General features: G+C 35.3%; 4 protein-coding genes across 7 annotated transcripts; 2 read left to right on the top strand and 2 right to left on the bottom strand.

Annotated features, from left to right (window-relative positions):
* Positions 1–298: 298 nt before the first annotated feature.
* On the top strand, positions 299–1,981 carry LOC132175038 (ATP synthase gamma chain 1, chloroplastic). Of its 3 annotated transcripts, none has more exons than XM_059586841.2 (2): positions 299–485; positions 1,082–1,981. In XM_059586841.2, exons 1-2 carry the CDS (start codon positions 431–433, stop codon positions 1,810–1,812), a joined length of 786 nt encoding a protein of 261 aa, XP_059442824.1. In that variant the 5' UTR covers positions 299–430; the 3' UTR covers positions 1,813–1,981. The 3 variants fall into 3 exon arrangements, with proteins under 3 accessions (XP_059442824.1, XP_059442823.1, XP_059442822.1); XM_059586840.2 differs by having other exon boundaries at positions 771–1,981; XM_059586839.2 differs by having other exon boundaries at positions 299–1,981.
* Positions 1,982–8,220: 6,239 nt separating this feature from the next.
* LOC132175560 (uncharacterized) lies at positions 8,221–9,488 on the top strand. Of its 2 annotated transcripts, XM_088514773.1 has the most exons (3): positions 8,221–8,315; positions 8,462–8,520; positions 8,703–9,488. In XM_088514773.1, exon 3 carries the CDS (start codon positions 8,718–8,720, stop codon positions 9,297–9,299), a length of 582 nt encoding a protein of 193 aa, XP_088370899.1. In that variant the 5' UTR covers positions 8,221–8,315; positions 8,462–8,520; positions 8,703–8,717; the 3' UTR covers positions 9,300–9,488. The 2 variants fall into 2 exon arrangements, with proteins under 2 accessions (XP_088370899.1, XP_059443517.1); XM_059587534.2 differs by lacking the exon at positions 8,221–8,315 and having other exon boundaries at positions 8,323–8,520.
* Positions 9,489–12,357: 2,869 nt separating this feature from the next.
* LOC132175662 (heterodimeric geranylgeranyl pyrophosphate synthase small subunit 2, chloroplastic) lies at positions 12,358–13,740 on the bottom strand. The gene has a single exon (XM_059587676.2). It carries the CDS (start codon positions 13,621–13,623, stop codon positions 12,670–12,672), a length of 954 nt encoding a protein of 317 aa, XP_059443659.2. The 5' UTR covers positions 13,624–13,740; the 3' UTR covers positions 12,358–12,669.
* Positions 13,741–18,229: 4,489 nt separating this feature from the next.
* LOC132174683 (3-ketoacyl-CoA synthase 2) lies at positions 18,230–21,150 on the bottom strand. Its single transcript, XM_059586323.2, has 2 exons — positions 20,245–21,150; positions 18,230–19,203 (listed from the first exon to the last, which is right to left on the bottom strand). Exons 1-2 carry the CDS (start codon positions 20,932–20,934, stop codon positions 18,415–18,417), a joined length of 1,479 nt encoding a protein of 492 aa, XP_059442306.2. The 5' UTR covers positions 20,935–21,150; the 3' UTR covers positions 18,230–18,414.
* Between the last annotated feature and the right edge of the window lie 1,225 nt (positions 21,151–22,375).

Raw genomic sequence — 22,375 nt, 5'->3', positions numbered from 1 at the left:
AATAATAAATAAATAAATTTATGCCTTGACTTTTTTATTTTTTTTACTAAGCTTATTCCTTATCCTCTTCTTACAACACTTTCTAATTCCGTCTCTGGATACTAAGATGAAGTAGAACTTATTCATTTATCTTTGGGTAATGATATACTGCGTGGGCGTGTATCAACAACGCCGAGCGTAATTTTTTTTATTATTATTATTTTATTATTTTAATTTAAAAATAAAAAAAATTTATGCCCGACGTGCAGTCTATCATTACCCTTCTCTCTTTATACCGAATCTCTTGAGTAAAAAAATTAGTGCCTGTGCAAAGTAAAATCAGTTTTTGCGTAGTTTTGCCCACATATGTTCCTCTTTCCTTTATTGTTCTCCCTCGATTTTCTCGGGAATCAAACAGTCCCAGTGATTGACCGGACCCTACACACACAGAATGGTGGTTTACCTTGCCGGAGAACATAGAACCAGTCCTCCAAAATCTCCTTCAGGTAAGTCCCTTCAAATTTCCTTCACAAAGCCACACAGTTCAAAAACCTAAAATCTTCAAAGCTCAAAAATTAATCTTCTAAAAACCCCTATCTAAATTGCTAAAACCTTCCCATCCCATTGGTTTTGCAGTGACCGAAACCACACCTACTAAATCAAACTCTTTACTAATATAACCCATCAAAAACTGTTGCTTTCTTTGATATAACTATGTGGGTCTCTGCAAAATCTTCAATTTCTAACATTTCTTTGCTTTCTTTTCGTTCACACCAAAACCCATTTCTCAGTTTGCCCCATATCTCACTCCCACATAGTCATTCTCAATCTTCGCAAAAGACCCAAGTTTATTGTGGTATCCGTGAACTACGAGAGCGGATTGATACTATAAAAAATACCCAGAAAATCACGGAAGCCATGAAGCTCGTCTCGGCTGCAAGGATCCGACGAGCTCAAGAGGCGGTCATCAATGGCCGGCCCTTCTCGGAGGCCCTTGTAGAAATGTTATATAATATCAATGAGCAGCTTCAAGTAGAGGATATAGATGTTCCTTTAACAAATGTTAGGCCTGTGAAAAAAGTTGCCATTGTGGTTATAACAGGCGACCGCGGTCTCTGTGGCGGTTTCAACAATTTAATTATCAAAAAAGCCGAGACCCGGATGGCCGAATTGAAGAATCTTGGATTGGATTTCACTGTGATCAGTGTTGGCAAGAAGGGTAATTCCTATTTTAGGCGGAGGGATGATGCATTGGTGGACAGGTTTATTGAAGGGGGGACTTTCCCTACCACAAAAGATGCTCAGGCCATTGCTGATGATGTCTTTTCGCTATTTGTTACCGAAGAGGTTGATAAGGTGGAGCTTGTGTATGCTAAGTTTGTGTCGTTGATTAAGAGTGATCCAGTGATTCATACATTGCTTCCATTGTCACCAAGAGGAGTTGTTTCTGATGTGAATGGGAAGTGTGTTGATGCCATGGAGGATGAGTTCTTTAGGTTGACGACGAAGGAGGGGAAGTTGGTTGTGGAGAGGGATAGTGTGAGGACAAAGAGGGAGGCCCTCTCACCACTTTTGCAATTTGAGCAGGATCCAGTTCAGATTCTTGATGCCATGATGCCTCTTTATTTGAATAGTCAGATTTTGAGGGCATTGCAGGAATCGCTGGCGAGTGAGCTTGCAGCAAGGATGAATGCAATGAGTAATGCTTCAGATAATGCAGTGGAGTTGAAGAAGACTCTTTCAATGGCTTATAATCGGGCGAGGCAGGCCAAAATTACTGGTGAGTTATTGGAGATTGTTGCTGGGGCTGAGGCACTAAGACAGCTTGATTGATTGACATTCCTCCTATCTTGTATCAAATATTCTTTTTGGTGAGAGTTTTGTGACTTACAAAAATCATCACTTTGATAGACATTTCTCGTGGAATGATATCAGGAGTTGTTCTAAACTTTAAGATCTAGAATGGGGAATCAAGCCAAAAAGATGTTGCATTTTTGTTCTACATCATGGTGCCTTCTGTTTATTGTATCACCTCATTCTTTTTCTGCTGATTGATTGATATATGCATTTGTCAAATAAACAGCATAAATCTATTATGGAGTTCAAAATAGTTTTTCTTTTCCTTCTTCTTAAATCCCAAAAATGGAAAGTTTAGAACAATGACAAGGGAAATTCTTAATGGGGCTTACACTCTTAGAGTATGGGAAGCTTTAATTCATTTAGAAGACTTGTTAGGGCAATCATTTGGTGAAATAGGCTATCTGATTCTCCAGAAAGATAAATCCTTTTTGCCAGATTGTTGAGTATCTGAATAATCAAATTTACTCACCTTCTATGGTGAATAGTCCTATCTATGTCTCATGTTTACCTTTTTGGTATCGGCCTGCAAAATGAACATCACAGATTTACTTGCGCTATAAAGATATGGAGTTTGAACCCTAACTTCACACAGTTTATTTCCTATTTCAATTGAGAGTTTTGAACTTATATAAGAGAAAAATATTAAAACATTAGTTAAATAATTAAATTCACTATTACTTAACAAGTTAAACTTTTAGAGGATGATTGGTGATTTAACAATATTCAACTTTAATAATATATTTTACAATAGCAAAAGAAAATGTTTACAGAGAAGGTTTTTAATCAGACCTAAAAGCTCACTTCGAAGCTTTAACCATTAAGAAGTAGAGACTGACAAATGTAAATGTGGGGCTTTTTCCTTCTTTTTTTCAAAAGATTTACAAAATCCAATGCATTAAGAAAAGAGGCAGGGGACAGGGCCATCTATCTTGACTATGGACCATAGAGGGCAGAGGAGATATGCCACAAGGATGAAATCCATGCGTTGTTGGAGGCCTATTGGCCGACCTTCTGCGCCCGGCATTCTTAGTGCTCAACAATTTTTTATATGCAAGATGTACGGAATGATTAGTTGGGTATATATATATATATATATATATATATATATATATACCCAACTAATCATTATATATATATATATATATATATAAATGGATGATTAGTTGGGTATATATATGTATAAATGGATGACCACTTTATCTACTTTGAGAGTGACCGAATCACCCTGTATAGCCGTCGGGAGGTTTGGCCATTGTAAACTATTGTGGTGGTTCGACCATTTCAAATTAGCCAAAGGATGGCCGACCACATTCAATAGCTGTGGTGGTGGGAGATTGATAATGGTAATGCTACGATAAAGATGGGGGATGAGTGGAAAAGTGAAAGTTTTATGTTCTTAATATGTACGGTATGATAAAATTTGTGTCGTTCATTTAAAATAAATTATTTAGATTAGTACTTCTGCAATACTGCACGCAATTTCAATCCTTTGCAAATTTTGCTTGCTTTATCTCAATATCTAGGTGATTGAGATCTAATACAACGCTGTAATAAGACAATCTCATGTATGTGAGAATTGAGACGGGTTCAATTTGTTTAGATGAGTCATGAGTGTTCGAAAAGCCCGAACAAGTGAGCTCAAGCACTTACCGAGATAGGTGGAATGGAATGGCCGCCCATGTTCCTGCATAACTATTATAATGCAAAAAGGCATACTATCGCACTCGATCGGATCCAAATCGAGATTCTGTTTCATATTACAATAGTGTGGGTGATTGAGAAGGTACAAATTACAGTGGAAAAAAGGTGGTGTTCTTCAAACCCACTATCAACGAAGGGAAATAATGGGTGGCATGAGTTCCCCCATAAGGGCAACTGTGCTGCGGAATGACAGCCATATAATATGAAGACACACCACTGCAATGGCCGCCTCTCTAAAGCGGTTCACTGTTGAAAGATTCAGCCTCAGTGACATGAATCTAGCCCGTCTCATCAATGGCCATTGACAGGAACAAAAGGTTCTCTTTTCAAGAACAAATCTAGTCCAGAAAAACTCAATAAAAAAAATATATATTGAATCAAAGAGATCTCTTTCTGATTCTGAGTCATCAGCTACCAGTTGTTCACACTAACAATGTCAATGTGTGCTTGAAAACAAACTTATAACTTCAAAGCTATCTTGTTTTTTCCTTTCATGGTTGCCTATGTTTATTTTATTTGCTTCTTTTGTTTCATTGTCGTTGATTCTGTTTCTCATCACTTGTATAATGCTGAGTCAAAAAGCTAAAAGATTAGAATAAGAAAAGGCAAGCTGTTCTACTAGTTCAGACTTTAGCCCCACTAATAGCGGATGATTGAGATTTCGGTGCAATGCTTATGGGTGATTGCATCGGCTGCAGTACACTTTACCTTAACCTTTCATTTCAAATGAACATCCTATATTATTATGACAGCAAATAAAGAGAAAGACTAAGAAGTAATTATTGGTGGCGGCCCCACATACAAGGGGGTTGGTTTAGAGGCGACTAAATGTCTATTTGGGTTTACGTTCAAATGACCTAAAAGTGCGTTTAACACACAAAAAGTCAGTTTGAATAAAAAAATATTCGTTTGGTAAAAATAATTGAAAGCGTTTTTAAGGGTCCAAAAAGCCAAAAAAAAACTTTGGTAAAAGCTTAAAAATGAAGTTTTTGCCAAAAAAACGCTTTTTGATTTAAAAGCTCTATTTCTCAAACGTAATCTCAAACATGCTTTAAAGTCTAAACCAACTCTTTGGCTACGGGGTGATTCGAATCATTTGACCACCTACAAATTAGGGTTGTCAATTTCAATACAAACCACAAATTCGATAAGAGCCCAAAACGAAATTAATGTGTTGTGCACGAAATTAAAATACATGATCCCAAAGAAGCAAAAAAGAACATAATAGAAAAATAGATCAATCACACGCAACACTAAGATGTAAGTGGTTCGACTTAACAAACTTACATTCACTGGCGGAGACGACATGGAGGAAATTCATTAACAAAAGATGGAGTACAGAGAAGTAGGAAGAAAACCACTCAAAACCCAAAGCCCTAATACACTCAGATCTCACTCTTACACGAGAAAAATACAAAAGAGAAAAAAAAAATGACGAAAAAACTCTCTTATTCTCTAAGTGTCATAAACCACAACAAAATGAGAAAACCCTAATGAGATGTGCGGATACTAAGTTTCTCTCCCTACTGTGGCTATGCAGCATGATCTTCTTTTATTGGTCACAAAGTAGGTTTCAATTTCTCCTAGGCCAAGAAGGATTAGAAATCCAGTAAAACGAGAAAAACCAAACCATAGGAGTAGAGCACTATAAGTCGGCAAGAACTCCAAACACTAAAAGGAATTAGACATATAGTTGGCCCACGATGACTTGGGGAAAAATAAGTCATATCACAACATAGTCTTTTACGGTTACAAGGTTTAACTCCTTCAATTAAATGAGTTATATTAGAGTTGATATATATAAGAAAAACCAAACCATAGGAGTAGAGCACTATAAGTCGGCAAGAACTCCAAAAACTAAAAGGAATTAGACATATAGCTGGCCCACGATGACTTGAGGAAAAATAAGTCATATCACAACATAGTGTGTTACGGTTATAGGGTTTAACTCGTTCAATTAAATGAATTATATTAGGGTTGATATATTTAATTTTATAGACGTGCATCGACATTTAGAGTTAAAGATTTTTGACAAGACTCGTAAACCCAATGCAAAATTTCAAATTATAGTTACGGAGTCTAACCCCATTTAATTAAAGTTTTATACGCATGTCTCAATACAATTTAAACTCGACGTGCGAACACAAATTATCAACCTTACTCCTAGTTGGTCATTGAGAGTAACCAGACCATCTTTTCTAACCGAAAGAGTGACGGAATAATCCAAAAGAGGTGATTCAACCGCAAACCGACTGCCACGGCTTAGCACCCTTCAGCCACTCCTTTTATTAATCTATTTTTTTTAACTTACTATCAACTTTGGCACGTGGTGTGCATAAGAACATGTGTGTGTCGGCCAAACGAGTGGGGTCAGAAGCCCAGGAAGCACCATGACCCCACTGCATGCCCCGCAGCCGCCTCTCTCGTAAGAGCCTTATCAGCCGGAAAATATTTTATTAGATTCTCATGCTTAATTATTTTTTTAAGTAATCAAAGAGGAAAGAAAAAAAGAGGGTGAATTAGTGGAAGCAGCAAAAAAAAATGTGATTGGTTTTGTCGTGCCAACCTTAAATTTGCTCTGTTTTTTTCTCTGCATTTTGTAAATTATAGCCCAATACGATGAATGGCGGCTGCTCTGATTACTGCACGTGGGTCACACAAGAACTGCCAAGAAAGAATTCCTTTTCAATCAGCAGCTTTTGTCTTAAAGTTAATCATTTTTACATTCAACAGAAGAATTTTGTCATCACTGAGATCATGCCCTACAAACCCATTAAACTTTTCCCATTAAGATATTAAAAATTCATTTTTATTTCATCTAAGGACATGATTGGAATTATATTTGAAGAGTCTAAAAGTGCTTTTAATACTCAAAAAGCCCGTTTAAAGAAAAAAGTATTCATTTGGTAAAAAAATTCAAAACGCTTTTAATGGTCTAAAAAGCTTAAAAATAGCTAAAAAAACATTTTTGGCAAAAGCTTAAAAATGAAGTTTTTGTCCAAAAACTCTTTTTTACTTAAAAACTCTATTTCTCAAACGCAATTCCAAACAGGCTCTTAGTACACTACATAGATATGCTTTCTTTTCTCTTCTTTTTTTTTAAATTATCTGTTTTGGTAAAAACATGGTGACACTCAATGTGCTTTCTACATAGATATCTTTTCTATCCTATCCTGTCCCAAATTCATCTAGGGAGATATTTTAACTATACATAGATGTTTTACAATTCAATGTAGAAGTAAGAAAATCAATACCTAAGTTTTGTGATTTCAGTAAATTCTTTAGCGATTTAATGAGTTTGTCATTATCATCAAATCAAATCAGTCGTTGGGTTCAATTCTACGAAAATTATGTTAATTTTTTTTTTTTACTTACTGAGTTCGTATAAAAGTATAATTATGCCATTGTCCATAAAAATAAAAAAATATTAGAGGGTCGTTTGCAACCACCACGTACATCTAAAAGAGGGGTTGGAGTCGCCCCGGAAAAAATGGTGGCTGGTGGAGGAGGGCGACACTCTTGATTTTTTATTTCTTTTTTGGAAAATGACATCATTGTAATTTTATATGGAGTCAATTAAAAAAAAAATTATATGTAATTGGATAGAAAATGATTTGATATTAGATGATAAAAACAGAAACTTATAGAATGATTTAATAAAGTCTCAAAAGTCAGGGTTTGATTGAATAATTTTTCCTAAAAATAATGCTGGGCTACATGTAAACTTAGCCAAAAAAAAGAAGAAAAAGAAGCCATAATTTACCCAATGTAATTAATCAAATAATTAATAAGAAGTGCCACGTAAATAATTACTCTATGACGTAGCAATGAAAATCATTATTAGATGAAATAACAAATAAAAATACATGTAACATCTAATGACAATTTTTACTGTTACGTTAAAAAGTAAAAAATGTGAAATATGTGTAACATTTCTGATAATAAAAATATGGGAAATTCTATGTGTTCTTTTAGTGTTCTCTTGATGTCCACCCAACTGTGATGTGACTGTTACAATCACCAATAGATTAAAAGTCAATAATGATAATCTCAAATTCAACGGTAATTTTAAAAGTTACATCACAATTGAAAGGACACCAAGAGAACATTAAAAGAACACTTAGTATTTTCCTACAAATATATAATTTAGAGTACAATGTTTGCTGAAATTTCAAATTCATGCTCCTGGCAACCAAATCTGTGTAGCAGTCACAAGTAGGCTTTAAAATAAATACAAGGGAAAAGAAAATGGAAAGCAAATCTCAGAAGCAAAAGAAAATGGAAAGCAAATCTAAGGAAGCAAATATTATTATTATTTTATCAAAACAGCCCACGTTTGGAGGTGATTATAAAATGGGATACGGACGATCAAAACTCCCATATTATCTTTCTCAAATCTCCTGATAGAAAAGTCACCCGAGTTGTTTCACATCTTTTATGTCCTTTTTCTGCCATTTGATTTTCTTCTTCTCCTTCTCCTTCGTTTTTTTCTGTTGATTTCTCATCTCAACATTTAGATTCTTCTAATCAAACAAAATTTCAAAGGGGAGAGAGTGAAAAAAGTATCATAATCACTGCCCTTTCTAGATTCCAAAAGTTAGGCTTACCAAAGGGACCAAATGTGAAATACATGAAGTTGAAGACCCACCAAATTGGAGATCTCTAAAGAGACAAAAAGGCTGGGCTGTCTTGTTCTTTTTCAAGCCCTGTGTGCTGCACTTCATTTTCTGTGGGTCTATTGGCTCTCCATAAAATCGCCCATCAAACGCATTGAGGTAAAGATACCACGAATATGACTATAGAAGAAGAAACATCCTAGAAAATGAGGAGAAAGCGAGAATACATAAGAAACTAGGAAGGAGGAAAATAGACGTGCAATTGATTGTCTTCCTTGAACTAACTTTCCTTTCCCATGTTGCAGATGTCTCTTTAGAATCTGGGAAAGGTTGTGACTTGTGGAGATTCTCAATCCAAGGAAAGGTAGATTCGAATTGCTTTTTGGTTTTTGCAGCTTACCCATTAAAGTAATCTTTGAATCTGTCTCCCTGGTTTTGTTTATGTGAAACAATTTTGTGGACATGGAGGAGACCCATATGTAAATCAAGCAACTTTGAGATGATTGATTTTGATTTTGATTTTGATTTTGATTTTTGGGTTTATAGGCAAATCAATCATCAATGGAGAATAGATATGGTTTAGTCAGGCAGAGCAGTGGTTTGTGGAGATGCTTGAGAGATGGAGACTTTGAGGAAGAAGATGTTTGGGCTGTTCTCAGAGACAGAGCAGAAGGGAATTCAACTTCCTCCATGGCTGACAAATCCAAGGAATCCTCTGTTTCTGTTCCTAGGCCATTCCCAAGTGCTACAAGAATGATTCCAAGAGCTACTACAAGTAGCAGTAGTTGCAGTGACAGTTCCTCTCATGAACCCAAAATTGTTCAGCAATCAGCACCTGTCAACATTCAAAACTGGTCACAGATTTCTGGACAGAAATCAAAGATGGCCTCCAAGAATTCTTCATGGCTTGATCGTGATGATGATGATGATTATGATGATGGGGGGCATGTGGGTGAGGACAGTGATGAAGATGACAACAATTACAAGTTACCCCCACATGAAGTGGTTGCTAGAAGGCTTGCAAGAAGTCAGATATCCTCCTTCTCTGTTTTTGAAGGTGTTGGAAGAACCCTCAAAGGGAGGGATCTTAGCAAAGTCAGGAATGCTGTTCTAACAAAAACTGGTTTTCTTGAATCACCCTGAAGAAAGGGGGGATCTCCATGGCCATGCATTCATCATGCTATATTTATATTTCCAATTTCTGTGATTTTAAAAGCATACAGGCTTGTGGTGGTTCCTTTAGTCTTAGACTCTTAGGTTGTCTTCTGCTTTGTGTTTAGGGTATGAAAAATTTATTCTAATGTGAAAAGGCAATTGATCCTTCCCCATTCCCATGGCACCTTTGCCCAAAAAGTGTGTTTTTTTTTTTTTTTTTTTGTGAAGAGAAAATTTAGATAGGATTTGGTTAGGGAATGTGCAAATGTTACTTCAAGATCCGTTACGTGTCAAAGACCAACATTTTAGATCCGTGCAATAAGGCGGTTAATTGCATATGTAATGGGCTGCCTTGTATGACCTAACTTGCTCATTATTTGTTTGAATTACTCGAACGCTTATCTGACCAGGATTATATAGTCTAACAATTGAAAATCAAGTTATTGGCATCGTAATCCGATTCATTCAAGGTTAAACCCCTCCCTCTTTTGAGTTTAACTTTTGAATCATGTTGTATTAGTGATGGTGGTAGTTTGATGGGTTTGGCAGATTTTTAGACCCATCAAAATCGTGGTAGTTTAGGTTTGGGATTTCTTAAAAAGGTTTTAGGATGGGATTGCGTTTAAATTTTAAAACTTGATAGGCTTTTGGATAGAGTGTGTTTGGTAAATAAATTGTAAAAATTATCTTATTTGAGAAAAAATATTTACGATTTAAAAATGTGAAAATATTTACGAGATTACGTTTTTAAAACACATTATTTTAAAAGTTGAATCACAACTTTACTACTTTCCCAAATACTTACGTATTTTTAAAAATTAATTTGTCTAATAACTAAAATTTTGAATTAGGATCCTCCTAAGTTCATTTAAAGTTTTGAACTGGAGAATATCTAGTTAGTTATAGTGGAGGATTATTTTTATTCCTAAAAAAGTAAAAAAGACAAAAATACTCCTAAAATATAAAATATAGTGGATATTCAATTCTGTTCTCTACGTTTTTTTTTTTTTTGCACGTGTATAAGTTAATTACTAACTATTCCTAATACTAATAATATTTACAATATTTTAGTTTTTTTTTAAAATGTTATTTTATTTTTATTTTTATATATAATCTTTATCCACAATCTTTATCTCTATCTCTATCTCTCTATTATCTTATATATAAAATACTCTGAACATTATTGTTTTTTTTGGGGGGGAATAAAGTATTTAAGCATTATTAACTGGGATGTTAGAGCATCTCCAGTAAAATATGCAAATAATTTTCTATAATAGCTAAAATCTGACTATTATGAGTTATTTTTTGTGTCCAGCATAGTAACTACTTTAACTTTTTTATTATTTTTTTATTTTTTTATTTTTAGTGTGACCAGTAAGAGCATTTCTAGCATGAGTAGCCAAAATAGCTATTGAAAAAGTACAAATTTATACTTTAACTACTTATTTTTTTTATATACACTCAAATAGATTCTTTATTCTACTTTTTATTTTATTTTTTAAATATTTTTTTATGTGCAAGAAAGTGGGAAAGAAAGAGGGGGAGAGAGAGAGAAAGAAAGGAAGAGTAAATAAGCATGAGAATCTAAGAAAAAAGCATGATATTTTGTGAAGACCATGGGATGGACGTGTACATGAGGTAACATATGGTGAAACCCTTATATGTTAGGTAGAATGAAAACTACAATAGTGATGATTAGTGATTATCAAATTATAAAATAAGATATTTCACTTATAATAATTCAACAAAACGTACTTTCCCTTTACTTAAGCCTTGACCCAAATTATTACTACCGTTCGTCTGGATTTGCGACGTGCAATTTGAAAAAACGCCGTGCAATTTGAAAAGAAGAGTAGCAAATTTCAAAATGTAATTAATAAAAATATAATTAAACGTTTGTTAAAATTACGATTTCGTCTTTAAATCGTGCGCTTTTAAAAACACGTTTACATAATGTCTTCAAACCGCTATTTTTCCGTGATTTTGCTTCAAAGACTCCATTTTGTGATTGGACTTGGGCTTAGTAAACAGTCTAGCCATGGTGCCAATCTGAGCTCCTGGTCACAGCCCAGAAACCACGTACAATCAACAACAAAAAGATTGAAAGTTTTGAAAGAGACATGGCACCAACTTCATTTGTATTTTTCTTCCATTAAAAAAATGGTGAGATGAGTTTCCATTTAATGGTGATCATTAGACCGAAAATGAATATTTTAGAGAAGCCACGATAGAAAGCAACTTTTTTTAAAAAAACTTTAAACCACCTTTAATTATGTTGTTAACAGTTTAATAATTTAATTAGTACACCATTCTTGACCTTCTATGGGTGATTAATTAAATTATATCTTATTTGTCTTTAGTTTCCAATGTCATTGCCATTTCTTACTAAATTTTATTCTCTTTAATTAGTGAGAAAATTTGTCCGTTGGCGATTTGGCAGTTACCATTTGCAAACAAATGCATAATAACATTTGGTTGTGAACTAAATGTTATTATGCATTTGTGACCTCTGCTTCATGAATCGTAGTTCACATCCGATTGAACTATCTCTTGGGACATGTCAAAAAAAAAAAAAAAAAACATTTGGTTGCATCTATTTTTCATTAAAAGACAAAAAAATTGCTAGACCCGCAATTTTTTTTTACAACTCTTATGATTTTTGACACATCTCCACGTGGAATTGGAAGGTATTTGAGAGTATTAAATGCTTACGACTTTTAGCTCCAGTCAAGATGCTGATATATCTCAAAAGCCGTAAGAGAATTGTACGAGTGCTATGACTGTTACAAGCACATGTTTTCTTCGTAAAATACATAATTGAATATATTGCCACGTTATTTGAAATTTTTAAATGGTGTAATAGTCCAACGATGGAACTAGAATATTAAATCTAAAGAGACCAGATTATATTGAAATTTTTTGAAGGGGTCATTGTAATATGGTTTAAAAAGACCTCAAATACGCTAAGAAAAAATTAAAATATTTTGGGAGGAGGGTTCTGGAAGAAGTCAAGACTATTCCTTATAATATTATGCATACTGTTAAATATAACAAAATAAAATATTATTAAAAAAGATCACAACACTACGACACAAGTGGGATCTTGAGACCTTTATACGCACGTTCTGACATTATTATTAAAGACTGTACCTTGGAAGATTCATAGGGATCACAAAAATGGGAAAGAAAGAGATCTTAGGACAAAACAAAGAAAGCCACACTAATCACAAGAAATTCTAGGCAGAAAACATTGAGGACAAGAAATTTCACAATACATTCTAAGTTTTGTTTTTGACATATTACAAGGCCTTGCCCCATGTCCTCACATCAACACCAACCTCAAGCCCCCTAATTAACCTTACACAAAGCTAGCAATTGCCTCAACCTTTCCTCCCTTGAATTCCTCCAACTCCTTGAGTGCCAAATTTCTTAGCTCTTCCACCACTTTTGCTAAACCCTTCTCTTTTCTTCCAACCCCATGTAACATTCCTTGTATCATCCCCACATAGAGCCCAAACCTCCTTAGCTTCTCTATTTCCTCCTCACTTCCCCCTCCTAGTATTGCCCCACATGCGGCGCCGCACGCGTAAAACCCGCCTTCCTTTTTTTTGGACATGTGCTCAATCCACCCGATGTCGTCAGATTGGGGGCGGTCCAATTCGTGGTATTGTCCATCCACCATTCCTTGCGAGCCCATGGTGCGTGCGATCTCAATCGTCACGCGCAAAATACGGCCAGAATTGTTTTGGGCTGGGTCGCCGGATTTAGCCAACAACTCGAACCCAAATGGCGTCATGCCATCTGGGATTAGAAGCTCTATGTTTGGGCCGTATGCGTGTTGGGTCGTGGGCCTGGGCCTGTCTGTTAGTGGGAGCTGCTCGTGGGCGAAGGAAGCCGCGTACATGAGGTGGAGTGCTGACGCCGCTGCCGTGGCTTGGTCCCTGCGGCCGCCGACGAGCTCGCAGGCCGCAACACACAAGGCCGGGGCGTTGTTTTGTGGGGCTGCGAAGGCCAGGTGGTGCATGGGCTCGAAGACTTCAAGTGGAGGCCGTAGAGGAATGGCCTGCTTGAGATGGGCGTCGATTTCAGCGTTGATGGAGGCCCAGTAGGATTGATTTTGGGACATGGTGACCGCTATAGGCCTGTGAGGGAGTGATGGACATGGCCGGCGAGCAGTTGATCTCGGCAGAGCACTGCCATTAAGGGGGAGAAGAGCTCCTGCCATTGAACTGAGGAGGAGGATATGAGAATTTGAGCAGAAGTTGTAGTACAAATGTGGAGCAGTTGTGTTGGGGGTGTCAAGAAAAAGCATTTGGAAACGGACTGGGGGGATTTTTTTGGGGACAATTATGTCCCTGCAATAACAAGGAGTGGATCCCTCCAGTCCAAAGAGGATGGATCCCAGTCCTAAGAAAAAGACGAGATGGAGTGCAATAATAGCGGGGGCCTTGTCACCCTTGTTTTATTTTATATTTCACCTTTTTGTTTTTGTTGGTATTGGCATGTGGAACATGTTTCCTTGCACTCCACCATTTGAAAATGTCTTTTAAAAAAGAAAAAGGGAAACTTCTCGACTATCAAACTCTCAATTTGATTCAATTTATTTCTCTATGTCAAATTCAGTTGTTAACTCTTGATGGAAATGACTAAAAAGATTAAATTACCCTTCAATTTTGTCGTTTTTGTTATTTAATTTTTAATTTGAAATTATGGGTAAATTTTAAATTTTACAAAAAAAATAAGGGGGGGTATAAAGGGCATTTGATCACTTTTAACGTTTAAAATTTGATGGAAGTGATACATTGCATTAAAATGAAAGTTAATGGGGGTGAAATTTAGAATTTTTTAAATTTGGGGAGGTTTTTTTAAAAATGCGTAGTAGTTATGGAGTTTTAAGTAAAGTTTGGCTAAAGAAGACAAAAATAAAATAAAATCAATAATTTTGTTATTTTAATTGTTAGATAATAAATGGGTGAAAGCATAAACCCATTTGAGCAATTGAATCCGAGAATTTCCCCCTCCCCCGTTTTGATTAAAAAAAAAAGTATCTCAATGAATTGGAGATCACGCTTTATGAAACAGAGATTACTAATTTAAATTCTCTTTCTCCTCCTTGCATGAGCATATAAAAAAAAATAATAAAAAAAAAAAAAGAGAATCCGAGAAAAGACCACTACAATTAGCCACGCTAATCATGCCACAAATGAGACTCGCGATGTGCAAAAGTACAAAAGCGATGGAGATGATGACTTCCTTTGACAAATTGAAAAACCATGTGTATGATGTGTTTAAGAAAACACATCGTTTTCATAGTTCTTTTTTTTTTGGTTTGTTGGGTTACAATTACATACACGTAAACTGTCCTTTTGATGGGATTCTTTGAAATTCATTGTCCAAATTTTATGGAATTTGGACCGAAAATAAGAGAAACGGTGCGAGGCATATTTATTCGGACTCAGACTCCACAACTTAATCTCTTATTTTCTACCTGAATTTCGTGAATAAATTATTCCGGAAATCCCATCCCTATTCCTTACCTCTTCCCACCCATCAACATTTATTTATTTATTTATTTCAAATTTCAGTGCATGGTATATGGCAGTAAATCTGAAGATATAAATGGGGATCTGTAGGCCCCCATTGCCATTGCGTTGTTGTTGTTGTTGTCGGATGGATATTATCTGAGTGCTGAAACATGTAGGTCAGTACAACAGCCACTTTGGCAGAAAAGTATATAATTTGCTCTGAACCGTTCAAGATATTTCAAAAAATGGGAGGGGTACAATACTTATAATAATCAGTATTTTATTATTTTTATTTCTTTTAAAAAAATTGAGTTTTTAAGAGTAATGCTACAAGTCACTCTCGTGTTTCCCTTGCGTCACTCTAAGAATGATGTGGCTTATAAAATCATCATTAACGATTAAAATTTATCACCTAGCAATTGGAAATGCAACGAGAGTCGTCAAACCCTAGAAAGAGAGCATAGTAGAGTGGGGAGGGAGAGTTACGACTCCCTCCTCTTCGCCCCCTTTCTCCTTCCCCCTTGCCCGATTGCCCCTCCTTTTTCCCGCCTCCACTGTAGATCGACCACAGCGCGTGTGTCAACGGTGCTCGGGGTGCTTTCTAGCGGCGTATGACTGGCCGGCGGTGGCGTGTGGAATGCATGAGGGTTTGTTGGATTTTGTTATTGTATTTTTGTTGTTTTTAAATAAGAACGTATTCGCACTAGATCTGCTTTTAGTAGCGATCAATGGGGTAAAAATTTATTCGTTTTCTTAGGTTTTATTTTCATAAATCTTTAAGAATAACGGAATTGGTTTTCAGTCGGTCTTTTGTTTTCTTATAATTCATTTTCTAAGAACAAACCATAGACCGATGACAGAGAAGTTATTAAGCATAAAAAAGAATTGTCACTATGGTAAAGATAGTGAATAGGATTGCGATTGATAAAGCACTAATAGCGGAGATAAAAAATAAAAAATAATAATAATAATAATAATAAAAAGTTAGAGAATTAAAGACCTGACAGCGGATAGAGACATGATTCGTTAGAATTTGCTGTAGATCTAAAATTGTTAGAAACTGTTACTTTTCATAGATATTGTCTTATAATAGCTCAAGAGGCTATTGTGTATGTCATAAATAATGTTTGAGTTGTGAAGATTTCAAATCATAACTTTAGGATTGTACAAAGCATTTTACCTAATTTAATTGTTATATCAATGAAAAGATAATTCGTTAAAAAAAAAAATCATCATTAACCTTGATTATTATTAAATTCTCTTTTTAGAATTACACGATTTTAAAGGAGAATTTACCGCTTCTTTCTTCTTAAAAAAGAAAAGGGTATATTTGTTAATTACAGATACGGGTTTAGAGCTTCTTGGAGTTGGCTGGAGACTATGGCATAGTCAATACCTTAATGGGCTTAGCATAAAAAAAGGTTGTTCAACTTTGAGGACACTTGCAAGTTGCAATATATATATATATTTGAAATGAAATTAAGGCCGCAATGGTAAATGGGACGAATGGGCCAAGGCTTAGGTTGTTGAAGCCCAGTGAGGAAGTGAGCCTTCCATGACTCCATCGCTCCAGTATTTGTCAAATGGTTGGAATTTCAAATCTCAAAACCAACACTTTTATAAAATATAATAGAAAAGAGAAATTTTTATTTTTTATTTTTTTATTTTTATATGTTTGTATAAGAAGGAGATTCGAACTAATAACCTCCGCTTCATTAAGCGTGATCCTTGTCAATTAAGTTACCTCTTTGAGACAAAAGAGAGAAATTAGTCCTTAGATTTTATGCTATTCAAATAAAATAATTAAGGGCCCAAAGCCCACATAAATAGTTTATCGTGTCACACTTGTCAATGTGATGCCATTGTTCAAATTGCCACGTCATTGACAATAATTGACAAACATCAATAGAATGAGGTATAATTGAGGCAATATTGCATCACAGACGATAAATTGGGCATAACTTTAGTTATAATTATTAAAATTGCACATGAACCCCTAATTTAGAAAGCTTTTTATTTTGGTGCGCACGTCGTGACCACCGATGATGGTTGTTTTCTAGCCCAAAGCCCGCTGTCTTCCTTTGAATCACTATTTTAAGTTACCTTTTAGTCATTTTATAAAATATTTATTTTATCGTTGTAGTAGGGCTTTGATTTTCGAATTTCGCCAGCTTTTTTGTAGAATCTTTATTTATGTTTGCAATTTGATTTTGTTTAGTAATTACAAATTTTTCCACTTTCGTCAAAAAGTCGGTTTGCTTCAACTATTTAAGCCCGATTTGGTGGCTTAGTTCTTAATTCCAAGTTGATAATTATTCTTTGTTTTGTTTGGGGGTGGTTAGGGTTTTCTCTTCCTTATTTCGTTTTTCGTTAATTTTCTCTCTTCATACATTACCTTTTACATTCAATCTTCAATTTCTGATTACTATCTGATGCAGTGTAACTTAGTAGACTGCAGCGAATAACAACATTAAGCAACGGATAAATATTTTTAGATCTTGATTCTATCAAATGATCTAAGAAATATTATTAAAAAGCTAGATACTCTCTAGGTTTTGAAGGAAAACAAAGAAAAAACTCAACTCTAACTAATTCTTATTAAACAAACACATTAATATTCTAAATATGCGTTTCTAGAGGCTATAAGCATGTATTTATAGCCCAAAGACTCATAAACCTAATAAAACTACTGATTAGAATTAGAATTGTAATCCTATGAAGCTGGATGGGACAAACCCCTGTCCGAACAGACACTTAAAATGTGCATAATTAACATAGAGGTGTTCAGACGGCTAGCCTCCGTGTTCGGACGCGAGTTCCAAGAACTCCTTCAATCGATGGCGTGTCCAAACAAGCTAAACCCATATCTGGACATGACTTCCAAAAACCTCCCTTTAGGTCCCTCGATCTACATCACTATCACACGCTGTCGAAACAATCATAATTGTGCTTGGAGTCCCTGCCATCTCAAAGGAGAATTTTAGGGTGGCTAGACCATCCTATCACTTGGAGGGATGGTTTAAACTACCTCCACGAGGCTTTCAATGGTGGCTTAACCAACCTCCCACCTGAGAGGTATGATGGTGCTAGCCTTCCTAGAGTAACTCTAGGGAGGGGGATGGAGCCTGGATGGTCCCCATCCCTCTCCTTAAGTAGTCTAATTGAATGATCAATTTGAAAAACGTGAATAATCCAAGAAGTTAATTATTGAAATTGAAAACTCAAGAACTAATTTTGATTTTTTCTCAAAATTGAAAATTATAAGACGGGTGAGTGGCCTTTATGATATTTGTAACGAGGAAGCCCTAAGATTATAGGAAATGTTAATTAGGTTTTACATATATAAGATACATGCATACATATCTATAGAGGGTTTACATATTGAGTAATACTATATATATATATATATACTATCTCTTTATCATCCTTATATTATTCTAAAGTTAATATGAATTTTAAAATTACCATTGAACTAAATCCCTCTAGTTCAATAATAATTTTAAAAGTTACATCAACTTTAGAAAATAAAAAAATATAATAAAAAGATAATATATTGCATGGGAATTGGGAAATAAGATTTACATAGCAATAGGTGAAACTTCAGGCACATGAACAGGAAACTCGTGAATCTCATCCATCCACGGATTATTGTTCTTCTGCTTTGCCGGGTCAACGGTTCGCAATGCACGCCACACAACACTATTGCACTTGAATCCTGACCCGAATGCAATTTGCCATACCCGATCGCCTTTCTTGACCCGGCCCATAGCCTCACAGTAAGCCAGCTCATACCACACAGAACTACTGGAAGTATTCCCAAACCTGTAAAGAGTCATCCTCGACGGCTCCAAATGCCACTCGGAGAGTCCGAGGTTCCTTCCGACCACCTCCACCACCGCCCTCCCACCTGAATGTATGCAGAAGTGCTCGAAAGCCAGCTTGAAATTCGGAACATATTGTTTTATCTTCATCTTCAACGTCTTTCTTCCGACCAAGTTCGCCAGAAAGAGGAGTTGTTCGGACATGGGAAGCACCGACGGACCCAGAGTTGTGATGTTGGTTTTAAGGGCTTCGCCGGCCACGGCTACCAGGTCTTTGGAGAGGGCAATGCCGACTGCGTCGGCGCCGTCATCTTTTTGTAAAATGCAGTTGTAAGCGTTGTCGTCTGCTCCCTTATGCGTGCGAACGGTGTGAATGAGTTGGTACTTTGATCGGCAGCGGTCAGTTGATCGGTTTGATAAGAGGATCGCCGCCCCACCCATGCGGAAGAGACAATTTGTGATGAGCATTGATCGGTTATTGCCAAAATACCAATTCAGAGTCAAGCTTTCCATGCTCACCACTAGGGCGTAGGAGTTCGGTTGCACCTGATCAAATATTACATGGTGAAAGGTTAAATCAAGAGCATTAATGTAATCATATATTCATACGGTTGGTTTTGTAATTTCAAAACGTGCTACTTAAAAATAAGAAAACTTCACTTACTTTTTTGAATTGCCACAACTTTTATAATGTTCATCCTAAAGTTCAAAACGTCTCAATTTAATATATCGAATTTTGAATTTTTTTCAATGTCTTCTATTAGATAGAATTTTTCGTTAAATTTTAACAAAATTCCCAAAATACCTTTTTTTTTTTTTTTTGGGTGCAAAGATTGAGGCATGGAGATTTTTGTAAATAATTTTAAATTCGGATGAATGCCTTAATCACCACTAGGGCATAGGAGTTCGGTTGCACCTGATCATGATAATTACATGGTGAAAGGTTAAATCAAGAGCAATATCATTTCAAAACATGCGACTTAAAAACTTACCCTTTCGATTTGTCACATTTTTTTGTAATGTCATCCATAAAGTTCAAAACATCTTATTTTAGTGTATTAAATTTTTAATTTTTTCAATATCTCCCGACCACTAGAATTTTGTGTTAAATACCAACAAGATTCTCAAAATATCCCTGTTTTTTTTTTTAATTTTTTAAATATTATTATTTTTTTTTTTTGGCAAAGATTGAGGCACGGATATATTTGTAAATACCGTTAAATTCATACCAACGCTATAATCTTTGTAATTTTTATTTTTTGTTTTTTTTTTCCTAAAACAAATGGGGTATTTTGGGAATTTTGTTGGAATTTAATAAAAAATTATAATAGAATTGGGACATTGAAAAAAATTCAAAATTCAATATACTAAATTGAGAGAAATTGAACTTTAAAGAGGACAATGCAAAAATGATGACAATCCATGAGATCGAATTAAGTGAAATTTTCACTAAAAATAACGACTTTAAAACGTATGATGATCTGAAAACGCTATTTTAAAAAACACAGTTAAGCGTTTAGTAAAATTGCATGTAGTTAAACATTTAAAATTGTTAGAAATGACGTGTATATAGTGAGTTGAGATGACCTGCAAGAGGCGTTTGGCAAGGTCTACAGAAATAAGTCCAGCGCTGCAGCCCATCCCAGCAAGATTATAGCTCAAAATGTTCCCTCTGAGCTTGTACCTGTTGACAACCATGGCAGACAAGGACGGGGTTGGATTGAAGATGCTACAGTTCACTACAAGAATCCCTATATCCTTACACTGCACCCCTGTTTTTGCCAGCAACTCGTCAATGGCTCCAAACATCACCATCTCCGCCTCATTTCTCGCTTCCTCAATGCTCATGTTCCTCGGGACATCCAGCAGGGATTTCGAGGCATATGTCTTCTGGCCGTACCCTGACCTCTCCAGGATCTTCTTCTGAAACGCCAAACTTTCTTCAGAGAAACTCCCGGTGAGCTCTGATCTTTTCATGAACGTTTCTCTGCTGCAGATTAGAGTCGGGTCGGGCTTGTAACATGAAAAATCCAACAAGTAAACTTTTCTTGGACGACCCATCAAGTAAATGGTTGCAGGGATTACTACTGTAATGATCAGCATGTGGATGAGCTTGAGGTGGCTGAAGAAATGAACAAAATCTTCTGCAGAAAGATGAGCAAAAAACAGGGTGAGGAGCGGAATCAAGAGATACATGGCGTTGGATATTGAGCAGTGATAACCAAGCTTCAGGAACTTGAGTTTAATTGAATTTGGATCTTTTTCGAGGTCTGCCATTGTTGAATGTGAGCTGAAGAACTGAAACCAAGAGTACCCTTTTCGATCACTTTTTTTTTTTCTTTTCTTTTTCTTTCTCTTTTGTTTGGTGAATTTGCAGGCTTTTGTAGTTTGATCAAACTTTTACAGAGAATGCGCTACTTTGGAAGAAGATGACTCAAAGAAGTTGCACTTAACAAGGGTATAAATTGCCCAATCAGATTATAATAAAGAGAGTGGACAAGGCACCATTGAAAAAGAAAGCAGAGACTCACAAAAATATCAAGTAATTACCATTCAATTAAGGATTAAATACGTTTGACCCTATTTGGTTTAACAACTTTATTTTTTGCCCATTAGTTTTACTTTGTATCACAGATGATACCTCAATAATCACAAAAAACAGAAATGATACTTTCGTCTAATTTCTGCCCAAAATTTAACTGAAAGCCACGTCAGTACCATTAAAAAATTGACATATGTCTATATACTAATTAAAAATAAAAATAAAAATTTTAAAATAAAAATATTATAAAGAAAAATACAGGAGCCACCCCTTTCCCCTGTATTTTTTTTTTTTTTTAATTTTAAAAAATTTATATTTTTAATTAATATATGGACACGCGTCAATTTTCTAATGGTACTGACATGACTTTCCGTCAAATTTTAGACGTAATTTAGATGGAAGTACCATCTATGATACAAAATAAAACCGAGGGGGTAAAAAATAAAATTGTTAAACCATAGGGAGCAAAAAAGTATTTAACCCTTTGATTAATTAATGGTATGTCATATTAGACCAATCAACTAATGCCACGCAGCATTCTTTGACAAGAATAAACATGCAGTAAGTGCCACGTGACATAATTATTTTAAATTATAATTATACTATAATAAATTTAAAATATTATAAATGTTTTTCTTATATATATATATATATATGGCGTGAAGAAGGAACTGTGTGTTAGGCCAAGGGTATGTGTGGATAGTTTTGCGTCTAGGAAAGACATGCTTAGGAAGTTTGCATAACCTTTAGCAAGAGAATCATTAGCAGATTTCTTATTAAACAAGGTAATAGTTTGATTATTACCCGAAATAGCAAATGTTTGTTCAATAGTTTTAACAGAATATTCAGTTTTAAAAGAAGATTTTAACCAAGAAGTAGTACAAACATCTTTAGCAGAAAGCTTGGGGATATTCCATTTATCAAATTTAAAATCATTATCACATTCAACAGAAAATTGTTCAAAATTAACCACGTCAGGTGGTAAACTAGAACTAGAGCTAACAGAAGAATTAGATCTCCACATTTATATTTCACAATTATCTCATAATATTGATGTAATAATTACAATCAATATTTAGATTTTTCTTCTTTAAAAATAAGGACTAATCTAAATTCTAAAGGTTAGTTGGAACTGTCATGTCAGCGCTATGTAATAGTTGTGAAATATAACATTAC

This window comes from Corylus avellana, chromosome 3, assembly GCF_965113065.1.
Source record: "Corylus avellana chromosome 3, dhCorAvel1.hap1.2, whole genome shotgun sequence".
Classification (NCBI taxonomy): domain Eukaryota; kingdom Viridiplantae; phylum Streptophyta; class Magnoliopsida; order Fagales; family Betulaceae; genus Corylus; species Corylus avellana.
The sequence above is the reverse complement of the archived record's forward strand: the minus strand, read 5'-3'. Positions and strand labels throughout refer to the sequence as shown.

Bases quoted from the DNA above. Each gene is read 5' to 3' on its own strand.
- LOC132174683 (XM_059586323.2), bottom strand. From the start codon at position 20,934: ATGGCAGACCTCGAAAAAGATCCAAATTCAATTAAACTCAAGTTCCTG. The intron at 19,204-20,244 runs GTCATCTCAACT...ATATTTGATCAG, and splicing joins TTGCCAAACGCCTCTTGCAG to GTGCAACCGAACTCCTACGC.
- LOC132175662 (XM_059587676.2), bottom strand. From the start codon at position 13,623: ATGCTTTTTCTTGACACCCCCAACACAACTGCTCCACATTTGTACTAC.
- LOC132175038 (XM_059586839.2), top strand. From the start codon at position 694: ATGTGGGTCTCTGCAAAATCTTCAATTTCTAACATTTCTTTGCTTTCT.
- LOC132175560 (XM_088514773.1), top strand. From the start codon at position 8,718: ATGGAGAATAGATATGGTTTAGTCAGGCAGAGCAGTGGTTTGTGGAGA.